The sequence below is a fragment of the Chelonia mydas genome, chromosome 3 (genome assembly GCF_015237465.2).
Source record: "Chelonia mydas isolate rCheMyd1 chromosome 3, rCheMyd1.pri.v2, whole genome shotgun sequence".
Taxonomy (NCBI): Eukaryota; Metazoa; Chordata; order Testudines; family Cheloniidae; genus Chelonia; species Chelonia mydas.
The window spans coordinates 20,225,425-20,247,683 of record NC_057851.1 but is presented as its reverse complement, the minus strand read 5'-3'; the positions used below and the strand labels follow the sequence as shown (position 1 = coordinate 20,247,683).

The 22,259-nt window shown below is 42.4% G+C and overlaps 1 protein-coding gene across 1 annotated transcript in view; it reads right to left on the bottom strand.

The window, feature by feature from the left end:
• Positions 1–16,232: 16,232 nt before the first annotated feature.
• HS1BP3 (HCLS1 binding protein 3) overlaps positions 16,233–22,259 on the bottom strand; it is a 73,573-nt gene continuing 67,546 nt past the window's right edge. The window contains exon 7 of the mRNA XM_037893999.2: positions 16,233–18,126. Within this exon, the coding sequence (XP_037749927.1) occupies positions 17,895–18,126 (232 nt within the window). The 3' untranslated portion in view covers positions 16,233–17,894. The remainder of the gene's footprint in view (positions 18,127–22,259) is intronic.

Here is a 22,259-nt window from a genome sequence, read left to right as displayed (position 1 = left end):
GTATAGTCAAGTTCAGGATCCTGACACAAGGAAGAAAGGGAAGCAGCAGAATACGGACCCTGGACTTCAGAAAAGCAGACTTTGACTCCCTCAGGGAACCGATGGGCAGGATCCCCTGGGAAAATAACATGAGGGGGAAAGGAGTCCAGGAGAGCTGGCTGTATTTTAAAGAATCCTTATTGAGGTTACAGGGACAAACCATCCCGATGTGTAGAAAGAATAGTAAATATGGCAGGCGACCAGCTTGGCTTAACAGTGAAATCCTTGCTGATCTTAAACACAAAAAAGAAGCTTATAAGAAGTGGAAGATTGGACAAATGACCAGGGAAGAGTATAAAAATATTGCTCTGGCATGCAGGAGTGAAATCAGGAAGGCCAAATCACACCTGGAGGTGCAGCTAGCAAGAGATGTTAAGGGTAACAAGAAGAATTTCTTCAGGTATGTTAGAACAAAAAGAAAATCAAGGAAAGTGTGGGCCCCTTACTTGAGGGAGGCAACCTAGTGACAGAGGATGTGGAAAAAGCTAATGTACTCAATGCTTTTTTTGCCTCTGTCTTCATGAACAAGGTCAGCTCCCATACTGCTGCACTGGGCAGCACAGCATGGGGAGGAGGTGACCAGCCCTCTGTGGAGAAAGAAGTGGTTCAGGACTATTTAGAAAAGCTGGACGAGCACAAGTCCATGGGGCTGGATGCGCTGCATCCGAGAGTGCTAAAGGAGTTGGCGGATGTGATGGCAGAGCCATTGCCCATTATCTTTGAAAACTTATGGCGATTGGGGGAGGTCCCAGACGAAAAAGGCTAATGTAGTGCCCATCTTTAAAAAAGGGAAGAAGGAGGATCCTGGGAACTACAGGCCAGTCAGCCTCACCTCAGTCCCTGGAAAAATCATGGAGCAGGTCCTCAAGGAATCAATTCTGAAGCACTTAGAGGAGAGGAAAGTGATCAGGAAGAGTCAGCATGGATTCACCAAGGGCAAGTCATGCCTGACTAATCTAATCGCCTTCTATGACAAGATAACTGGCTCTGTGAATGAGGGGAAAGCAGTGGACATGCTGTTCCTTGAGTTTAGCAAAGCTTTTGACACGGTCTCCCACAATATTGTTGCCAGTAAGTTAAAGAAGTATAGGCTGGATGAATGGACGATAAGGTGGATAGAAAGCTGGCTAGATTGTCGGGCTCAACGGGTAGTGATCAATGGCTCCATGTCTAGTTGGCAGCCGGTATCAAGTGGAGTGCCCCAAGGGTTGGTCCTGGGGCTGGTTTTGTTCAATATCTTCATAAATGATCTGGAGGATGGTGTGGCTTGCACCCTCAGCAAGTTTGCAGATGACATTAAACTGGGAGGAGAGGTAGATATGCTGGAGGGTAGGGATAGGATACAGAGGGACCTAGACAAATTAGAGGATTGGGCCAAAGAAATCTGATGAGGTTCAACAAGGACAAGTGCAGAGTCCTGCACTTAGGACGGAAGAATCCCATGCACCGTTACAGACTAGGGACCAAATGGCTAGGCAGCAGTTCTGCAGAAAAGGACCTAGGGGTTACAGTGGACAAGAAGCTGGATATGAATCAACCGTGTGCCCTTGTTGCCAAGAAGGCTAACGGCATTTTGGGCTGTATAAGTAGGGGCACTGCCAGCAGATCGAGGGATGTGATCATTCCCCTCTATTCAACATTGGTGAGGCCTCATCTGGAGTACTGTGTCCAGTTTTGGGCCCCACACTACAAGAAGGATGTGGAAAAACTGGAAAGAGTCCAGCGGAGGGCAACAAAAATGATTAGGGGACTGGAACACATGACTTATGAGGAGAGGCTCAGGGAACTGGGATTGTTTAGTCTGCAGAAGAGAAGAATGAGGGGAGATTTGATAACTGCTTTCAACTACCTGAAAAGGGGATTCCAAAGAGGATGGATATAGACTGTTCTCAGTGGTAGCAGATGACAGAACAAAGAGTAATGGTCTCAAGTTGCAGTGGAGGAGGTTTAGGTTGGATGTTAGGAAAACTTTTTCCACTAGGAGGGTGGTGAAACACTGGAATGGGTTACCTAGGGAGGTGGTGGAATCTCCTTCCTTAGAGGTTTTCAAGGTCAGGCTTGACAAAGCCCTGGCTGTGATGATGTAGTTGGGGATTGGTCCTGCGTTGAGCATGGGGTTGGACTAGATGACCTCCTGAGGTCCCTTCCAACCCTGATATTCTATGATTCTATGACTGGCCCAAGACAGAATTTAGTCCCGTCTCACAATGCCACGTTCTGATCACTAGACCATTCTGTCTTGGCCAGACCAGAATGATATTTAGTGATAAAGAGACTTTCACATAGATTTGTCTCCACTTTAAAAAAGCAGCCAGCAAGTCACCACGCTGCAAAGCTCTTTAAGAGAAAACCTCCTCCATCACTGGTATTTGAGAGTCTCCACCCAGGCAGGGGAAGTCAGGCAGCAGTAGTTCTAGTCACAAAAAAAGACAAACACAAGTGAGCTGATGGTTGCCACGGCACATTAGCTGCACCTCAAGCAAATTAGTCTCTCCTTCTCAGTCCCAATAACACTGGAATTTTCTGGGTTTGGTGTCTTCAGAGGAGTGGGGTGGCAGGGTATTATTTCTAAATGTGGATGAAAGGGCCCACAGAGCCTGTGTGCCAAAGCCTCCTCTGTCCATTCATTCATTACTCCCGTTTTCCCTCTGTAACTCTAAGCTGGTAGCACTATGTTGCTGTGAACAGCAAGGGGTACTTCAAATCCTTAAACACAGATTTAGGTTCCTAAAACATTGTCTCTCATATCAAGTTTATTCTGCAATCCTGCAAATCCTCACTCACATGAGCAGTCCCATTGAAATAAATAGGATTACTCAGGTGATGAGACACTTGCTGAATTGGGGCAAAAAATCCCACTTAGACATGTGGCTGTCTGGAAGCAATCAACCTTACACAATACACATGTCCAGTCCAACCCGCATGTAGCAGCAATTCTGCCTGACAAATTTAACTTTTATGCTGGAACAGACCCCTCCCCATTTCTGCATCTTCCTCTCCACTCCTACCATCAACCGTTTCCATTTCCAAGCTATAAAATTCAAAGTATAAAGCTGGCAGAGGATGTATGGCACCTGGAGGCTGAACCTCCTATATTATCTCCCTTTCCTTCTCTCTCTTACTGTACCGAATCCAGCTGACACCGGTACAGGCATGTGTGTGTTAGCATACAGAGACACCCAGGACTATACATCTAGAGGGATGTGTTCAGTGGAACAGGTCTCCCTACTAGCTTCTGTCTGAACAAACCCATCTAAATGATTTCCAGACTCTGAGTACTCTGAGTGTGAATTTTGTATTGTGGAGCTGGTTGCCAAGAGCACATTGTATTTATTGAATCTGGTTGCGTAAGGCAGCGTTTCTGGGATTTTTTGCTTACAACATGAAAATCAAACAATAAGCCAAGAGCTCCCCCTATGTTTGGAGTAGCTGCTTTTTACCTTCTTGGGAAACATGACTAGAAGAGCCCAGGTTTTTTAAAAATATGTGGGATTCAGTTAAGTACATAGGCCAAGACTTTTTCAAAAATAGGTGTCTCTAGTTAGGCTCCTAAACAGTATTTTAGATGCCTAAATAAGTCCCCAGCTATTCAGAAGTACTGAGCACCCAGCAACTCTCACTGACTTCACTACCATGCTCTACCAGACTAAGAGTCGCTGTTTTAAATCCCGAAGACTTTTTATTTTACAAAACAAACTGAGAAGGCAATGGTGTTCACCCAACAAATGAGACTTATTTCAACGAGTGGGGGTGGAGAATGGGTGGCCCAGGAGCTCTCTGTGCCTCAGTTTCCCATTGGGTAAAATAACACTTAGCATACCAAAAGGGTTTTGCAAGCTCAGTTAATGTTTGTGGACTACCTTGAGATCCTCTGATAGAAGACACCATATAAAGGCAAAATATTTTTATATACAAGATTTTATGTAGGTGTGATGCCCTTGGGATGGTTTCCTAGTTAAATGTCTAGACTGTAAAATATTTTAACAGTCCATTTCAATGTTCTTTTATCACTGGAGTGATGTAGGCCCAGAGGCTCAAAGGTACGTAGGGCCAAACTCCTATTCATTTCAATGGGTGTTAGGTGCCTTAATACCTTTGAAGAGCTGGACCAAATTTATTCCCCATCTGTAAATGGGGATAATGATATTTAACTCCTTTGTAAAATGCTTTGTGATCTACTGATGAAAAGTGCTAGGTATTATTATTCTGCCAGCAGGTGGTGACATTGAGTGCTATTTATTGTAAATTCAGCAAAAAGGAATTGTCATTTTAAGAAATGAAGTCGTAGAGGGTGGTCTCTATTTTGGAGTTTACACAAAAGATCAATCATTTTTATTTTTGGACATGGTCATCTATGATAGTGTAGACAAAAGAGGGAGCTTCCCATGAAAATCACATACACCAGCTGTACTCATTAGATGGTGTAGTCCCTTTTATCATTATTAAAGAATTCACCATTCAGGGCTTCCAAAATACACTGCTAACCCAATCTAATGTAATGCAATGGAGGTAAATATATTGTTCTTCTCAAATTCCCGCACTTATAATATTCAAATGATTCTTCTTTAAAAGACAAAGACAAATTCAACCTAGTACAAATAGCTCTCGCTAAAAATGAGAGCCCCTTTCTAAGAAGTTGCCCATCAGCAGACCCAATGACACTAATCTTAATGTGCATTTTAAAAACTGCGATAGCCTACTGGCTATTACATTGTACTGTCTCCTTTCCCTTTCATGTAATCACTGCACACCCTCCACTGAGTGGCTGCCTACCACCCTTTCTCCTGGTATTTCTTGTATTTCTGGTATTTCTGGCAGGCTGCTCTCCCAGCTGGCAGCACCACGTGGTTGCACCTACCCCAGCCTACCCCTTGCTCCCATGGCTCATGAAGCCTGGACAGTAGTAAGGAGCAGTTCAACTATAGGCTGAGCAAGTGCAGAATGGTGGTAGAATGTGCCTTTGGACGTTTAAAAGCTCGCTGGCGCTGTTGGTCAGACCTCAGCGCAACCAACATTCCCATTGCTATTGCTGCTTGCTGTGTGCTCCATAATATCTGTGAGAGTAAGGGGGAGACGTTTATGGTGGGGTGGGAGGTTGAGGCAAATTGCCTGACATCTGATTTTGAGCAGCCAGACACCAGGACGATTAGAAGAGCACAGCAAGGCACACTGCGCATCACAGAGACTTTGAAAACCAGTTTCATGACTGGCCAGGCTACGGAGTGACAGTTGTGTGTGTTTCTCCTTGATGCAAACCCGCCCCCTTTGTTGATTTTAATTCCCTATAAGCCAACCACCCTCCCCACTTTGAAATAAAGTAACTATTGTTTTGAAACCATGCATTCTTTATTAATTTTTAAAAATTTAGATAATGGACAAGGTAGCCGCTGGTGGTTTTGGGTACATGTCGTCAGTGACCCCTCCCTCCCTCCGTGAAAGCAACAGCAGACAATCATTTCTCACCCTTTTTCCTGGATTGCCCATGCATACGCCATAGCACTGCAAGCAGGAGCCCGCTCAGATCACCGCTGCAGTTGTGAGCATTGTAAACAGCTCACATTTGCCTCTGGAGATTTTGGCATATATATTGGCATTACATCTTTTGGAACGGAGTTCTGATAGCACGGATTCATCTCCCATACAGCGATCAGTTCCAGTTCCTCCTGTTTGGTCCATGCTGGAGCTCTTTTGTGATTCTGGGACTGCATGGTCCCCTGCCCTGATGAGCTCACCACGCTGGCCAAACAGGAAATGAAATTCAAAAGCTCCTGGGGCTTTTCCTGTGTACCTGATTAGTGCATCTGAGTTGAAAGTGCTGTCCAGTGTGGTCACAATGGAGCACTCCGGGATAGCTCCCGGAGGTCAATACCGTCAAATTGCATCCACACTACCCCAAATTCGACCCAGTGATGTTGATTTTAGCGCTAATCCTTTAATCGGGGAGGAGTACAAAAACTGATTTTAAGAGCCCTTTAAGTCAAACAAAATGGCTTCGTTGTGTGGATGGGTGCAGGGTTAAATTGACCTAATGCTGCTAAATTCGACCTAAACTCGTAGTGTAGACCAGGGCTTGTATACCCTGTGTCATCCTAACAAAGAAATGTTACAATTGATGTATGGTTAATTAACAAAATGCCCATAACAAACAGGATCAAATGTATCCCTAGTGTTTGTGATAAGTTCCCCACCCACATAACCCTGCAGCTAATGTATGCTTGGCTGTAAATATTCAACAGTTTTCTAGCCAGAGAATGTATGTTCACTTCTTAGCAGTTTTTAGAGTTTTGGGGCAAAACCCTCTTTCTCCATGGAATGGGATACCCCACCCAAAGGGAGAGATTAGTTCTGAGAGCCACATTCTCAGTCGTTCCTCTGTTCTTGAGCTTGGTGCAGAGATGGAGGGATATGAGTAGAGGTTGTTTTATGTGATCTTTGCATTCCCTGTTCTGGGCCTGGCACAGGGAACTTTCCTATGGATGCCCTCCAGCTATACACCTGGTCTGAGAGCAGAGCTGGCATAGAGCCCTAATGCTAGATGTGTGCTGACTGGGAGGCTGCTGTGCGGGTGGACAGCCTTATGAAGCTGCTTTTAAAGGTTCCTTTATGCTGCCAGAGTGGCATACAGGGATGTTGGTGGTAATTGACCATCAGGCTCTGAGAGTCTAATACTGCAGCGTACAGTCCTCTACTGGGGAAAGCCCCCATAGGAGACAATCTAGCCCATCTCCCCAGTGGATGTTCAGGCAATACTCACTGCTGGGTACAATGACATTTTTTCTAGAGGTGGTCGGGAATTTTTCAACAACATTTTTTTTTTTATTCATCAGAACCAAAACATTTTGCAGGAAAGGGGAACAGATTTCCCATTTCGGAAACATTTCAAACAACGTTTTGAAATAGTTGAAAAGTCCCATTTCAACATTTTTGAAAAAAAAAGTTCTGTTTTTTCAGTTCGAAATGACTTTTCATTTCCAAATGTAAGTTAATGTATTGTATCTTTTTTTAAATAAAAAGATAAAAATCAAACTTGAAACACTGAGATTGACCCAAACTGAAATATTTTTTGAGTTTTGGTTCACTAAATTATCAAGATTTCAACTTTTTGTCCCTTTTTGGGACTCAAACATTTTTATAATATCGAAATTTTTCCCAGGATGGAAAAACCGTTTCCCACCCAGCTCTACTTTTTTCCCTTTTTGTTGCTGGATGACATTATATGAATTAAATTACAAAGACCCATTTTGCAAGAAGATTTTGGAGGACCTCAGACCTTTTTACAAGTTTTTGCTAGGAAGAGGAGCAAATGGCAGATAGAGAGGGAGCTATGTTTGGAGGGGATTTCATACAGGAGAGGACACAATCTCTTCCCTTGGTCTGAGAGACAGCATTGTGCTTCATCCATGACAAGCTAATGGCACACCATTCTTTCGTCTGAATGGATAGACAAGAAAGAAATCCCTCCTGTACCTGCTGCCAATATATTTTTGGCTGGACAGTCAGTGTCTGGAAATGACTCCAGGCACATGCACAGAACAGGCTCAACACTATTGTATTGGCAGAGTTCCAGCAAATGCCTCCACAACCTATAAGAGTTTGTGTATAAACCATTGAAGCTACTAGCAATGTTTATCCTTCTCACATTACAGCCACATGGGAGCCTTAAGGAAACACAACATTACAGCCAGCTGTAGGCAAAATTATTCAGCTGGGATAATGCTTAAGATTCTCCATATGCATGTGATAGGAATGTCTGTAGCCAACTCCTCCAACCAAACGTGAAACTCATATGTCGCATCAAAAATGGCTGGGAGAGAGTGTTATCATTATTCAGATTAGGGAACAGATAGCATCACAATTCCTAAGCCTCCGTCCAGCTCAGCCACTGACTTTCTGTATGACTTTGAATAAGGGAATGAGCCCTGTCACGCTGTCTGGAGTGGTTCTCAACCATGAGTGCCACCTTCAGTGCAGACTGTCAAGAGGCAGGACAGAGACCCCAAATGGCCTGGATTGTGTTTTCTATCATTAGATTTCTCCAACTCAGTAACTAGAGTGAACTCCCGAAGCACTATAACCATCTTACCATGGAGTCACAGACAGTCCCTGTGACGTTGCACTCCATATGATTTTATGAAAATATGCTACTGAGTGTGAATATAATGTAACTGGAATATGCTTCATGCAAAAGGTTTCTTGTAAGGTATAATTACAAAGCTTATAATCTACTGCGTGTAGTCATCCTATTTGTACAAATGTATCATTCTTGTATCTGAAACTAGAAATATGAAATATAACTCTGAGGTCCTACTGTAATTATGCAAAGTGTGGGCCATTAATGGTGGTTTGGAATCTTGATGGCTCCCATCAACTAGGACAGTTGGTTGTAAATAGCTCTGTTTTCTTGCAAGTCTTCCTGTGAGTCAGGCCAAGAAGAATGAAGGCTTGGGGTCTCACAGGACATGTGACCATGTCACCTGGTACCGGAATCCATCTTAAACCTGGTGCTTTTCCATTTAGAAGGAGGGGTGGAGACCCAGAGAGACAAAAGATCCCCGCCTTGTGCCAAAGCTATATAAGGGTGTGGAACAGAACAAAGGAGGTCCCAGTCATGAGAAATCCCCTAATTACCACCTAAGATGGAGCTAACAAGAACTGTACCAGGGGAAAGGAGTGGGGAAAGGATTGGGCCCAGACTAGGAAGGAGTCCAGTCTGTGAAAGAAGCTTATTGGAACATCTCAGAGTGAGATTTTATCTGTAATCAGTTTCCTACTGTATTAGGCTTAGACTTGCATGTTTTGTTTTATTTTGCTTGGTAACTTAGTTTGTTCTGTCTGTTATTACTTGGAACCACTTAAATCCTACTTTTTATACTTAATAAAATCACTTTTGCTTATTAATTAACCCAGAGTAAGTAATTAATACCTGGGGGAGCAAACAGCTGTGCATATCTTTCTATCAGTATTATAGAGGGTGGACAATTTATGAGTTTACCCTGTATAAGCTTTATACAGAGTAAAACGGATTCATTTGGGGGGTGGACTACCAGAAAGACTGAATACTGAGTGCTTGGAAAGTCTCTTTTAACTAAGAAGCCCCTGAGCTGAGTGGATCTCAGTTTCAGTGAACTGCAGGGGGGGCATGGCCCAACCACTTGGTCTGTGCTGTAGTTGACTGCAGTGTCTTACTCAGCAAGACAGGAGTGTAGGGAAGCGTTCTCTGGCAGGGGGGTTTGTTCTCAGTGGTATCCCAGAACATCTAGTGACAGTCTTGAGGGAATTTCTGTGATTGAACCTGTCACAGTCCCCTTGGACATTCCAGTCTATCTTGCCACCCAGGCAAGCTGAACTTAGTGATGGTTGCTATACACCAAAGATCACAAAATATTCATGTTGCTTCCAGTCCCAAGAGACCAGTCACTTACCCCAGGTCAATGTGTACCTTAGATTTCTCACCAACGCTGGTAACCAATTCTGTAATAAACTAAGTAAAGATTTATACACTAGAAAAAAGAAATGAGAGAATTAAAGATTAAAGTATGGCAAACATATACACAAATGAGTTACAGTCTATGGTTTTAAAGGTGACAGAGTTGTAGTAATCTCTCAGCTCTTAATGTCTTTTAAAGCTAATTCAGATTGACCCCGTTTTGCTTCTGTTTTGTAGGTCCAGCCCTGTGAAAATCCAAACAGAAAAAGAGATGAAAAATTTTCTTGTCACTATTTTTGTTTCCTTCTTCCAGAATTCAAGCTGATGGGATGAGCCCTTTTGCACATAGCCTCTTCATGGGTGTGAAGGGGCAATTTACAAAGTCTTTGTATTGTGATGTCCCACAATGGCCCATTTAGTTTTGACAGGCCTTCTTGATGGGCAGGAGACAATCCCTAACTTGGTTCCCGGTTTTGGAGCAAACAATTTTTACAGTCACAAAGCAAAAACGTAAGTATTATCTTATAGCATGTGGTAAAGATATTGTAAGTGAGATCAATGTTCAGTGGGTGGCCCTATGCCATTTACTACACGCTTTTCAAACCCTGCTCTGAAGACAACATTATTAATTTCCTCATGGGCTTTTTATGGTGCTTATCACTCTAGTTACAGCTGAGTGCTTCAAAAACATTAATTGATTTTCACAACACTCCTCTGAGGTGAGGAAATACTACCAGCCCTGTTTTACAGCTGGGGAACTGAGGCATAGAGACATTAAGATCAAAGTATCCACCATTTTGTGTGCCCAATTTGAGACACCTAGGACTTGATTATTCAAAGTACTGAGAATGGCTGAAGTTTGGCAAAGTTATAGGGAACCGAAAACAGGGTCTTACAGTGGAAATTGCTCGGCAACCTTAACTAGAGGCAGCAGTACCTGTGCTACCTAATAATAACAATCGTACTCCCACTGAATTCATTAAGTGCAGAAATGGGTCATTGATTTACTTGCAACTGCTTGCGATCTCTAGTCTATAAAGTAGAAGTAGCAAGGAGCATTAGATGATTTGAAAGAGCTCAATTCATATCTCAAATTAAACCAGGGATCTGGATTCCAAAACCTGAATTCTCACTCTCCCCACAAGCCCCTCCCCTAAGAAAAAAAAGTGAAGTGAAACAAAAAATATGAAGGCTGATTAGAATCACCTGAGTCAATTTACCCTCCTTCAGTGACCTAAGCATTTCTACTTTAAGTCATTAGCATTGCTCTCTCTAGTTCTGAAGTGTGTGGTCATATTCTTGAATAATGGCTTGTTAGTAAACATTTCTTCGGTCTGAACTGTTTTCACAGATTGCATTCACAAGAGTTAAGACTATTGTAGAATGCAAGTGTGTTGTTTTCAGTCTGGAGGGAGCAAATATAATCCAACTATTACATTGCAGTACTTGAAACCATTTCCATTTTAGGTATGTGGCTGCCACAAAATGTACCGGTTTTAAAAGTTTATTTATTTCCTTCCAGTGTTTTACTTTAAAAAGTTCCAGGCATCTCAAATGTAGTCTTCCTTAGCTTCGCAGAAGATTGCTTGGAGATGCCAGTGATGTGTATTGTGAGTTCCTACACCCTTATTAAAGGATTAGGAGTACTGAATTTTTAATAAAGACATCTTTTCTCCCAACTGTTCGTTACACATTTTAGAATTAAATAGGTTTTACCAGAAACAAAATACAACAGTCTGTATTAAAGTCCCACTCGCTCTCAAATTGTTCATCTTTCACTTTTGTCAGTTGTGATGTCATCATTTTACTGGTTGTCTAGTGACTATAGAGTTTTCCTGACTTTCTAATACAAGAAAAAAGCAATAAAGCTTTTTTTGGAAAAATATTTCAGGCCATCTTTATACATCATAAAGAAGCAACAAACAAATGAACACCCTAAAAAAATACCAGAAGCCCATTTGTTTTTCATTTTCAGGTCACCTCAAAGGTTCATGGCCAGGGTAGGATGCAGATCTGTGTTTTTTTCCCAGCTACAGCTTCTCGTTTAACTGTGTGACGGTAAATCAGCCTATCTTTCCATTTCATCATCTGTAAAATGGGTATAATACTAGAGACGAAAGCTGGTCTTGTGGTTAAGATGCTAGTTTGGGATTCAGGCCATCTAGGTTCAATTTCCAGCTATGCCACAGATTTCCCATGTGACCTTAGACATATCAGTTGGTTTCTCTATGCCTCAGTACCCCATCTGTAAAATGGAGATGATACTTGCTTTTCTCCCATCCTGTCTTGTCAGTTTAGATTATGAGTTCTTCAGCTCTTTTCCTTTCTCAGCTCTATGTTTGCAGAGTGCCTAATACAATGAGACCCCACTATTAATTGGTGCTACTGTAATACAAATTATAGTAATAAAAATAGTTACCTGCTTCATAGGGGTTTTGTAATGCTAAGTTTGTTAGTGTTTGTATGTCTGAGACCCTTTGGGGTTCTCTATTAGCAGTTGCTGTAGAATTCCAAAGTAGTAGTACTAAAATACAGCTCTTCCCACGAAAGGAAAACATTGACTTTTTCTAGTACACTCACATTTTTTAAGGTCTCACACCTCAGAAGGTGGGTGAGTCATGAAACACACACTTCTTTCAGAAAGCTAGTAATTAGCTAGAAATAGAATAGAGCAAAAGTCACAGTGTTAAATACAAATCCACACACTTCATTTGGTAGCATTATAAAAACCCCGACAGGCTATTGCCAGGTCAAACCAAAAGTGGAAAAGCACAGAAAATAGAAATGGATAAAGGAGCAGTGTGAAATACAAATGGTACAGATTTCATTCAATATAATTACTGTGTAAAGCCCTGACAGGCATGAGCTATTGCATGGTCAACATCTGGAAGGCTAAGTCAACCCTGCAATTACCACACTGTAAAGAAATGGGTCAGTATCATTGTATTTATCTCATCATATAGTTTGATGAAATAATATACAGGATGAGAACCTGGGGAACTGTTGCAAGACTGACAAGTGTATCTCAGTAAATGTGTCTGCCAGTTTCCTCATGTGTCTGCCAGTTTCCTGTGAGCATGGTTGTGTTTTGTTTTAATATAGGATCTAAAATGTCTGCCTCTGTGGGAATTTCCTGTTCCTTCTCTGGATTTGTCCCTGATAAAGAGCTATCTGGGCTCAATGTGAAGGCACTTAACTCTATAGAGTGGATTAGTAGGATTGAACCAGTGTAATCCACACTAGCCCAGTGTTATTGGCCTCATTAGCACCACAAAAGCAATTTCCCCTCCCTTGGTATTTACCCCTTCTTGTCAACTGTTGAGAATAGGCCACTTCCACCTTAATTGAATTGGCTCGTTAGCACTGACCCCACACTTGGTAAGGCAACTCCCATATTTTCACATGCTATAGTATATATTCTGCTTACTGTATTTTTCATGCCGTGCATCTGATGAAGTGGGTTTTAGCCCATGAAAGCTTATGCCCAAATAAATTTGTCAGTCTCTGACATGCCACAAGGACTCCTCATTGTTTTTGCTGATACAGACTAACACGGCTACCCCTCTGAAACCAGTGTTATTTTTGTCTCCCTCTAATGGCTGATCCTCAAAAGGATAAAAGCCTGTCACTGCCGCCAGGTAAGGAGGTTGCTCCCTTATTTCACCTGATACAGGCTCATACTTTTAAAGTTAAAGGTTCCAGGTTCAAATCCTACTGACAGCCCAAACAGAGGCTCATTTTACCAGCATGCAAGCCTAGTTTTCCAGGGCCTACCTGTTGACTTTTCAGACAAGAAGCAACAACCTAATTTTCCCCATTATTCCCCATCTTGGGAGGTTGTGCTTCTAGGTAGAAAACTACAACTATAGCCAGACACAGCAAATAGAGGTTAAAAAAAAAAAGATAAGCTAAGAAAGGCCCAGGTGCACAAAACAATAAATAGAGAAATAAACCATAGAAGCCTTGAGACTTTCTTGTTTAGGGTCAGCAATATATAGCTGGGATCCTTGGCACACCTGGCCAAGGAGTGATTGCTAACATAATGAAAAGTTATTGTTAGCTCTTTTGAGGTGAGATTATTGGCATTAATAATTACCACCAACGAAATAATATATGGGAATTTTGGGATCATTAGTGACAATGCCCAAGAAACTCAAAGAGCGAACAGAATGATAGGAGCAATAAGAAATGTGCTATTTGGGTAAATATAGAGCACAGATAGCTTTGTGAAAGATGTTAATAAACATTTAAAAGAGGATGAAGCACATCTTGCAATAGAAACACTTAACAACCCATTCATTTCAGGGTCCCAGCCTTGCTTCTTAAAGGGAAATCAGGTTTTTGTAACAACCTACATATATCAGGCAGGCATACATTTTCAATTACATCTTGTCATCAAATATCACCCATTATCATAGACCCAAGACTATCAGACTAGTCACATCCCATCTGTTTAGATCAGGTCAGATTGATTGGCAATCACAAAGCTGCTAATCATCTACATGAGATTCTAAATATTAGATTTTTCTGACACATTTTTCACAGAAAGAAAGTTAGGAGGCAAATCCTCAGGTGTCATGAAGTAGCATAGCATCAATGATTTCTATGGGGCTTTGCTGATTTATGCTAGCTGATCATCTAGCCCTAGATTTTTACCAACACATGTTGAAATGGTTGTATGTTTCACGTATTGTCCAGATTTGGTTTCACTACTCATTAGACTGAGCATGCTACCATCTAAATCAGTGGTCACCAACGGGTCAATCGCGATTGACTAGTCGATCCTAGAGGATCTCCCAGTCGATTGCGATCTGTGGTGGCACAGTAGGGCTGCTGCTAAGACAAGCTCCCTGCTTGCCCTGGCCCCATGCTGCTCCCAGAAGCAGCCAGTGTGGCCCCAGGGGCGGGGGGGGGGGGTGGGGGAGGCAGGGGTCTCCCTCTGTGTGCTGCTCCTGCCTGCAAGCACCGTCCCCGCAGCTCCCATTGGCCAGGAACGGGGAGCTGTGGCCAATGGGAGCTGCAGGGACAGTGCTTGCAGAGAGGGGCAGTGCACAGAGCCATGTGCCACCCACACCTGCCCCAGAGGCCACAGGGGCGCGCTGGCCCCTTCCGGAAGCTGCGTGGGGTCGGGTTAGGCAGGGAGCCTGCCTTAGCGGAAGCCATGCTGCGCAACCAACCGAGGTAAGTGTTCCCAGCAGGAGGCCGCACCCCAACCCCCAGGCCCCTCCCAGAGCCAGAACCCCAAACCAGCCCTGAGCCCCCTCCCGGAGCCAGCACCCCATATCCATTCCTGCACCCTGAATCCCCTCCTGCATCCCAAGCCCCAGCCCTGACCCCCCTCCCTGAGCCAGCACTCCCACCCCCTCCTGCATCCCAACACTCTGCCCAAGCTCTGACCTTCCAGCGCCAGCACCCCATATCCCTTTCTGCACCCCAAGCCCGTGCACCAGCCCTGATCCCCTCCCAGAGTCAGCACCCTATACCCCCCCCCACACCCCAACACTCTGCCCCAGCCTGGAGCCCCCTCCTGCACCCGAACTCCCTCCCAGAGCTTGTACCTCTCACCCCCTTCTGCACCCCAACCCCCAGCCCCAGGCTCAGCCCAGAGCCCCCTCCCATACTGCGAACCCCTCAGCCCCAGCCCAGAGCCCACACCCCCTCCCGAACCGCAACCCCTTACTTCAGCCTGGTGGAAGTGAGTGAGGGTGGAGGAGAGTGAGGGACAGAGAGGGGTGGGATGGAGCGAGTGGGGAGGAGTATTAGGGAAGGGGTGGGGGCCTCAGGAAAGGGGCGGGGTAAATCCTGGGTTGCCCTTAAATTCCAAAAGTGATCTTGGGTGTAAAAAGGTTGGAGACCACTGATCTAAACAATTGCCTGTCCATCATCACTTTAGTGAACGGACACATCAGACAGCCTTGTGTTTCTCTGTGGTATGCCACTCTTGTGTATTGTTTTTATTACCGAACAGCTGGAGATTACCATGTCTTCCTGAAAAACCTGACTCCAGAATCCTTGAGCATCCTGTTGAAAAAGGAAATTCTTTGATTGCAGAAGTTCTATTTAGGGGTTACTGTGCTGGAATTTATTCCTATATAGCTCTAAGAAAATGACATTTCTTGCAACAGTGAAGTGATACTTGGAAAATCTGTGATTTGTTATTCACCCCTCCGAACCAAGTAACTTTCATGATAGCTTCTAATTATATAATTACAGGATGCCATATGGTAGCATTTTCAAAAATGCTCTGCTGAACTCTTCTTCCACTGAAGTCAAAGGGACTGTAATTGTTAATTCTGAGGGAGCAGAGTTAGGCCAACACTGAGTGCTTTTTTTTTTTTTTTAGTTTGTTGCCAACTCTACATAGCAGGAAGTCACCAGACAAACCCTGAAAAGTCACCAGATGTGGCTGTTTAAGCACTCAAAAGGAGTCAAAAATGCCACTAAACAAAATTTCCAGAGAATTCAACAGAGAATTATACACAGACACACACACACACGTGCCTAGACAAGTAAAGTCACAAAACCATTCACAAGCAGCTCAATAGTGTTAATAAAAATCCATTCCATGCTCGTCTTATTACATTCTGTTGGACACCAAGTCAATACTCTGTCTCAACTGAGCATGTCCTCAGAAGGAATTGCATTCCAGGGCTTCTTGGGCTGAGATCACTATAATCTGCAGACGAGGAAAAAAAGTTTGTGGAGGCTAATTAAATATTTTGCTCAGATACTAATGGAAGCCACATAAAAACCATAGACAGGGTTCTGTGTTCATCAGTAAGCTTTATCTGAACAGTGCTTCAATATTTTCTTATTTATACACATATTTTACTGCACTCATATGGCAATAAAAATGGAACATTCATCACAGCTTAGGTAATTAGAACCCAACTTTCTACTCTCATCATCCCTTACTTTAGGATATAATAAAGAACAACAGTATTTACAGGTTAGCATGTCATTTTATTATAGTGAATCTTATTTACATGGTTCAAATCTAATATTGATTTTTTTGTTCATTTAAACAAAAATGTACTTAATTCATTATCTTTTGGAATAAAGTGAAAATTATTAATAGAGAACATGGTAATTATTAAAAATATATTTTTAAAACGCTTTAGAAGCTATGATGTTATGCATTAAAAAGGCAGATCTGGGGTGTGTGACATGGCTTAAATATACTAGCATTTCACGGCTGGAGACCTTGCCTCCAGTCTGATTTAGTTCGCAGGTAAGATGCATTCAGTGGTCTCAATTGAGGTTACAGACACTTGCCCAAATTATAATTCAGCACATTCAAGAAGAGAGCCCTAGCCCTGGAATAGGAGGGGCAGTGCAGGCTGCTGGTGAGGTGCTGGGTTAATTTCTTACTTTTCACGGGCACTAAAATTTCACCAAAATATACAGATTTTTTTTTAAAAAAAGTCTTATCACCCCAGAGTTGCTCTTGCCTGGCTATAAAAATTAAACAGATACCAAAGGGACCACCATTTAGCATCATTCCACTCCCACGTCTTTATAAAGATGGTCCCAAGCCCTGAAGTTTAGATCAGGAGAAAGATCCAAACTTCCTAAACATTTCAGTGTCTGTGTATCTACAAATGGCCTGAAATACAGCTCCAGTCATTTGCTAACTCTGCGCCATGTTCCTGTGCTGACTGTCCGTAGTCAGAAAATCTGTACATAGATTTGCAGTGTCTAGCCTTGTTTCACTATTGCACTAGATCTCCCCTGAGCTGGAATTTGTGTACCTAAACAACCAATGGCCAGACATTGACACTATATGGCTGTATCTATACTGGGGGTAGGGACAACTTTCTCTGGGACAAAATGAGTGCCTGAATAAGGGAAGAACAGTCAGGCAACGTGGGATTTTAATCTCTCTCTGAGATACAAAGGAGGCAGATTTTAGTGTATCCACAGAAGCACTAACTGGCTGCATCTCACTAAAATGACAGCAAGGGAGGGCAGGTTACTACAAGGATGGACAAAAGAAAAAGGATCACATTTCCAGTTAATTAAAACATACCGTCTCTTATTCAGCTAATGGAGGGAAGGGGGCCCCACCAGACTGTATTCATGCTTGCAGCCTCGGCTGTTTGAGTGAGCCCTTTCGGTCTAGTAATCAGTTATCCAATAATTTGATATGATTATAGTACACAGAATCTATAGTGTTGTATATTTTTTACACCTCTTAAAAAAAAAGCCTGAAAATATAAGACATTAGACCATAATTACACTGAGTAGAAACACATACTCTTTACCACTTAGAGCTTGTGAAATAATCAGACTTTCTGCTCTCCTAATCATGACAAATTGGCAAATGTAGCAACAATGAAGAATTCGGGCTAACTCCTGCCTCCCTCACATACGAGGTCAATGGCACTTGGATAAGGCAGCCTCGGAAGACAGAAAAGAAACAGACTCTTCAAAAGAGACTCATGTCTTGGTTGCTGATAGATTCATTGTCCTGAATATACTGGAGAATGTCTACCTCGTCCATGGTTTGAATCTTGTCTTCTTTCAGCTTTGCTGGAGGGGCTGGACTAACATTGTTCTTAGTGGTGATTAATGGCTTCTTAAGCAATGCTGGTTTATGTGGCAGCCTGGGTTTTGGCTTGGAACTCACTCTCCAGAGCCTCTCTAAATCCTCTTCAACCCTAAGGAAAGAAAATAAAAACACAAATACACACATGACTCCTCATTGGAGCTGACTGGGAATTTTTTGACTAAAAATATTTTTCCTCAGAAAATGCCAATTCACTGAAACTGAAACTTCATGGGAAAGGGTTGATTTCAACATTTCCCATTCTGAAAATTCTGGAAACTTTGAAATTGTCACAGAAACCAGTAAAATGAGACACTAAATGAAAAGTTCCATTTTTTTAAATGTGAAATGACTTTTTATTTAGAAATGCAAGTTAATGTAGAATAAAGAAAAAGTTAAAAAAATTGAAATGGAAATAAAACCCTTTCCGTTGAACCAAACTGAAATTTTTTTTTCCTGTTCACAAAAGTTTGAGATTGATTTTTTGCCTCAATTTGGAATGGGAAAATATTTTTGAAATCTTACCATTTTTCACAGGACAGGTAAACTCTTTCCTGCCCAAGTCTGCTTCTCAGATGAACAAGATGAACTACATATCTAGCCTCTAACGCTGATCTGAATAAAGTTAACCACAGAATGGCTTGTTCACACATGCTCCTGTGAGACAGAAGGCTCCTTTGATCTGTGTGCACTATGCTTTTTTAGGGTAATTTTTCCCAACATTCTAATCAAATAATATTCAAACAACATCAAAACATAGAAGGAAAAATTAAAATAAATTACTGGAATTTATAGTGTCAATGGTATTTGTTCGGCTGGATTGAATGCCGTAGGTATTAGTGTTAGATTTCAGGGTGGGATCAAGCACTCTACATTGGTCTAACTCTACTGCCGTTGAAGTCAGTGGTAAAACATGGGAGCAGCGTCAGTGATGAACACTTTGAAAAATCCCATCTTTGATCATTCTGAAAGCTGCAGCTGGAAAGACCCCCCGCCCCCGCCCTTGGCAACAGGATGGGGGAAGTTCTGCCATGCACTGGGAGTGCTAGATTGATAGGGTGCACCCCTCTCTGCAGCAAAAATGGCTCCCCAGAAGCAATATGCGCAGAGCAAGTGGAGATGGGGATAAGGGAAGGGGCAAAGCCAGAATCTTCTCTTCTGTGTGGATTCTCTGGTCCCCCTGCTAATGCTGTGACACCGGTGGCTGAAATGGGTTTGGCAGAGCAGCTCTGCAGCCACTTTACTGTCTGGGGTGGGCAAAGTTCCTTTTAATTGTGTCCCTTTTCACACTCTGTGCTCGTTGGGTGGTGACCAGAGCCTTGGATTTGGTCTTTATCTCAGATTAGTTAGCCGGTATTTTGGCTCCCTGTAATGTCATTTATTCTTTGTTGTTCATATTTTCCCCACCAACATATCTGTTCCTGTTGCGCTAGCTGATGGCTTTGGGATATACGGGGTGAAATCCTGGCTCCATCGACGTCAATGGTAAAACTCCCACTGACTTCAATAGGGCCAGAATTTCACCCCTTAAATATTTATTTACTGGTGTCCCCTAGCAGAGATTTAATAAGTCTCTCTACTAAGTACAGCAGAGCAATAAAGGAGCCATTTGCAGGTTATTAAACGCAAAGCAACGCTGAGGAGTCCCGTAACCATAGAAGCAGTTTATTCTGCTTAAGGCTCCAGCACCACGGCCTTTATTCCACACAGGCAATAACAAAAGAAGAGTCAACAAATCTGGGACGCTTCCCTCATCACATCATCCATCACAGTTACAATTCTATAAATATTTGAATTTTAAAATACCAGGTACTCAAAGAACTCCCTCGTCATTATTACTATAGCAGAAATAGTATTAGTTTGCCTTTCCTGAAAGATACAACATAGAATTTCTGACTGCACTGCCTAAACGAGTGGTTTTCAACCTCTTTTCATTTGAGGACCCCTAAAAAATTTCAAATGGAGATGTAGACCCTTTGGAAATATTAGACATAGTCTGCCGACCCCAGTGGTCTGGGGACCACAGGTTGAAAACCACTGGTGTAGAGTGAATCTAGTTGAACTTAACATCATTTAGACCATGCAATGGCTAAGTAGCACCTTGACCTTTCTATTTAACAAGGGTTTTTCAGCCTTTTAAGGTTGTTGGAACTTGGCCCCTTATTTGAAGTCAAACATTTTGACAACCCCTTACGTTTACTATAAAAGTAAAAGTGTATAAATGATAAGCCTATATAATACAACTACATTTGACCTCACAAACTTGGAAGGTGTTGCGAACCATGAAATAATTCTGAAAATTGTATTTTCTCTGCTTTAGATCGTAATAACATTTTCAATGCCTTGCAACCTCCCTGATTGCCTTCCATGTCCCGGTAGGAGTTACAGCTAGAGCAGGGCAAATAAATGATTTTTCTGTACAGTGGCAGTTCCAAAAAAATTGAAAATAAATTTGATTTCAGTTCAATCAAATCTGAAATGTATACAAATTTTGATTAGTCAAAAAAGTGCATTCTGGGTCTCAACATGGGTCTCCAGCATCCACTGTGAGCGCCCTAGCCAATGAGGTAAAGGTTATATGGTGGGGGGAAGAGGGAAGCAGCACCACTTCCACCTCTGGCTGTTTTGTGAATGGCTGAAAATGTTCATGTCCAATTTGTGAATAGTTTCAGGTCGACCAAAACTGCATTTTTGGTCAAATAAACTATTAGTTTGAAAAATTTTGCTCAGCTCTAGCAGTGACCCACCAGTTCAAAAACACCGTATGAAGGTATTGCTCCCCTTTCCTCCACGCTCTGTCTGCCTGCCCATCCTTCAGTCAAACACATACATTGTTGTCTGCAGACTAGGGCCTCAGATTGTGAGCTCCAGGTCAGGAACTATATAGATTCATAGATACTAAGGTCAGAAGGGACCATTCTGATCATCTAGTCCGACCTCCTGCACAATGCAGGCCACAGAATTTCACCCACCCACTCCTGCGAAAAACCTCTCACCTATGTCTGAGCTATTGAAGTCCTCAAATCGTGGTTTAAAGACTTCAAGTAGCAGAGAATCCTCCAGCAAGTGACCCATGCCCCATGCTACAGAGGAAGGCTTTCTGAAAACCACCTAGCACATTGTGGGCAATACCACAGAACCAACCAACCAACAACTAATATTTATCATGCCCTGGGTTTTACTATCTTCATCTTAGATTATAAAAATGGAAAAGCTTTATCATGTATGACTTTTTTAAAAATTATCAGCAAATTTCCTGTAAAATTTACACAGGATGTGTCTCCTCTTACCCCATTTTCTCAATGTCCACATGTGTTTTCTGTAATAATCTGTCTGCTAGCCTCACGGTGAGTCCCATTCCTAGAGGTATCCCTTTGCACAATGACAAATCTCTTTCATTTTTGACTAAATTAAATTCTAAAGCAGGCCACAATTAAATAATACATTTTCTGCATGAATATTCTTAGGCCATAAGGAAAAAGAGGCCCTGTGTTCACACAGTACAATGCAACAAATGAACCAGAAATATACAACCCACAAAGACGTAAAGGACAGAGAAAGACTATGGTACATCAAGGCTTTCCCCCATTATTTTCCCTTAGGCACTGAATTATATTTTCCTGTGTTAAATCAAAACAACACACCTTAATATACAGCGTGTGCAAACAAGAAGGGTTTGGGCTGTCATCCAAATTGACAAAAACAGAGTTGTTTATCTGTAATAATGAGGGTAAAAGTGGGATAAGATATTTAACTAGCTGTGCTGAGTGTTGCTCACATACACAGGATAGAGCTGATTGCTAACTTTAAGGTAGACAAGGACTTGACTTCCAAGAATATCTCAAAGTGATCTTGGGGTTTTTCACTATCCTCTGCAGCATGGATCATGTACTAAGACTGGGAAGTGTATCCTCCACTCGACTGTAGGGTGAGCAGATGTCCTTGTTTTCATCAAAAGTCCTAAAGTAAAATTTTCAAAACCATCTAAGTGATTTAGGTGCCTAAATCCCATTTTCAAGAGTGACATGCTCAGTTTTTTAAAAGTATTTAGGCATTACCGTGCTTAGCGTCACAATGCCTAACCGATTTAGGAGCCTAAGTCTTATTTTCAGAAGTGACAGGCACTTGGGAGCCAAAATCCCATTGATGGTCAATAGGATTTAGGCTTCTATATCAGCAAAAAGAACAGGAGTACTTGTGGCACCTTAGAGACTAACTTGCAACAGTGAGTACAGCAACATCTAA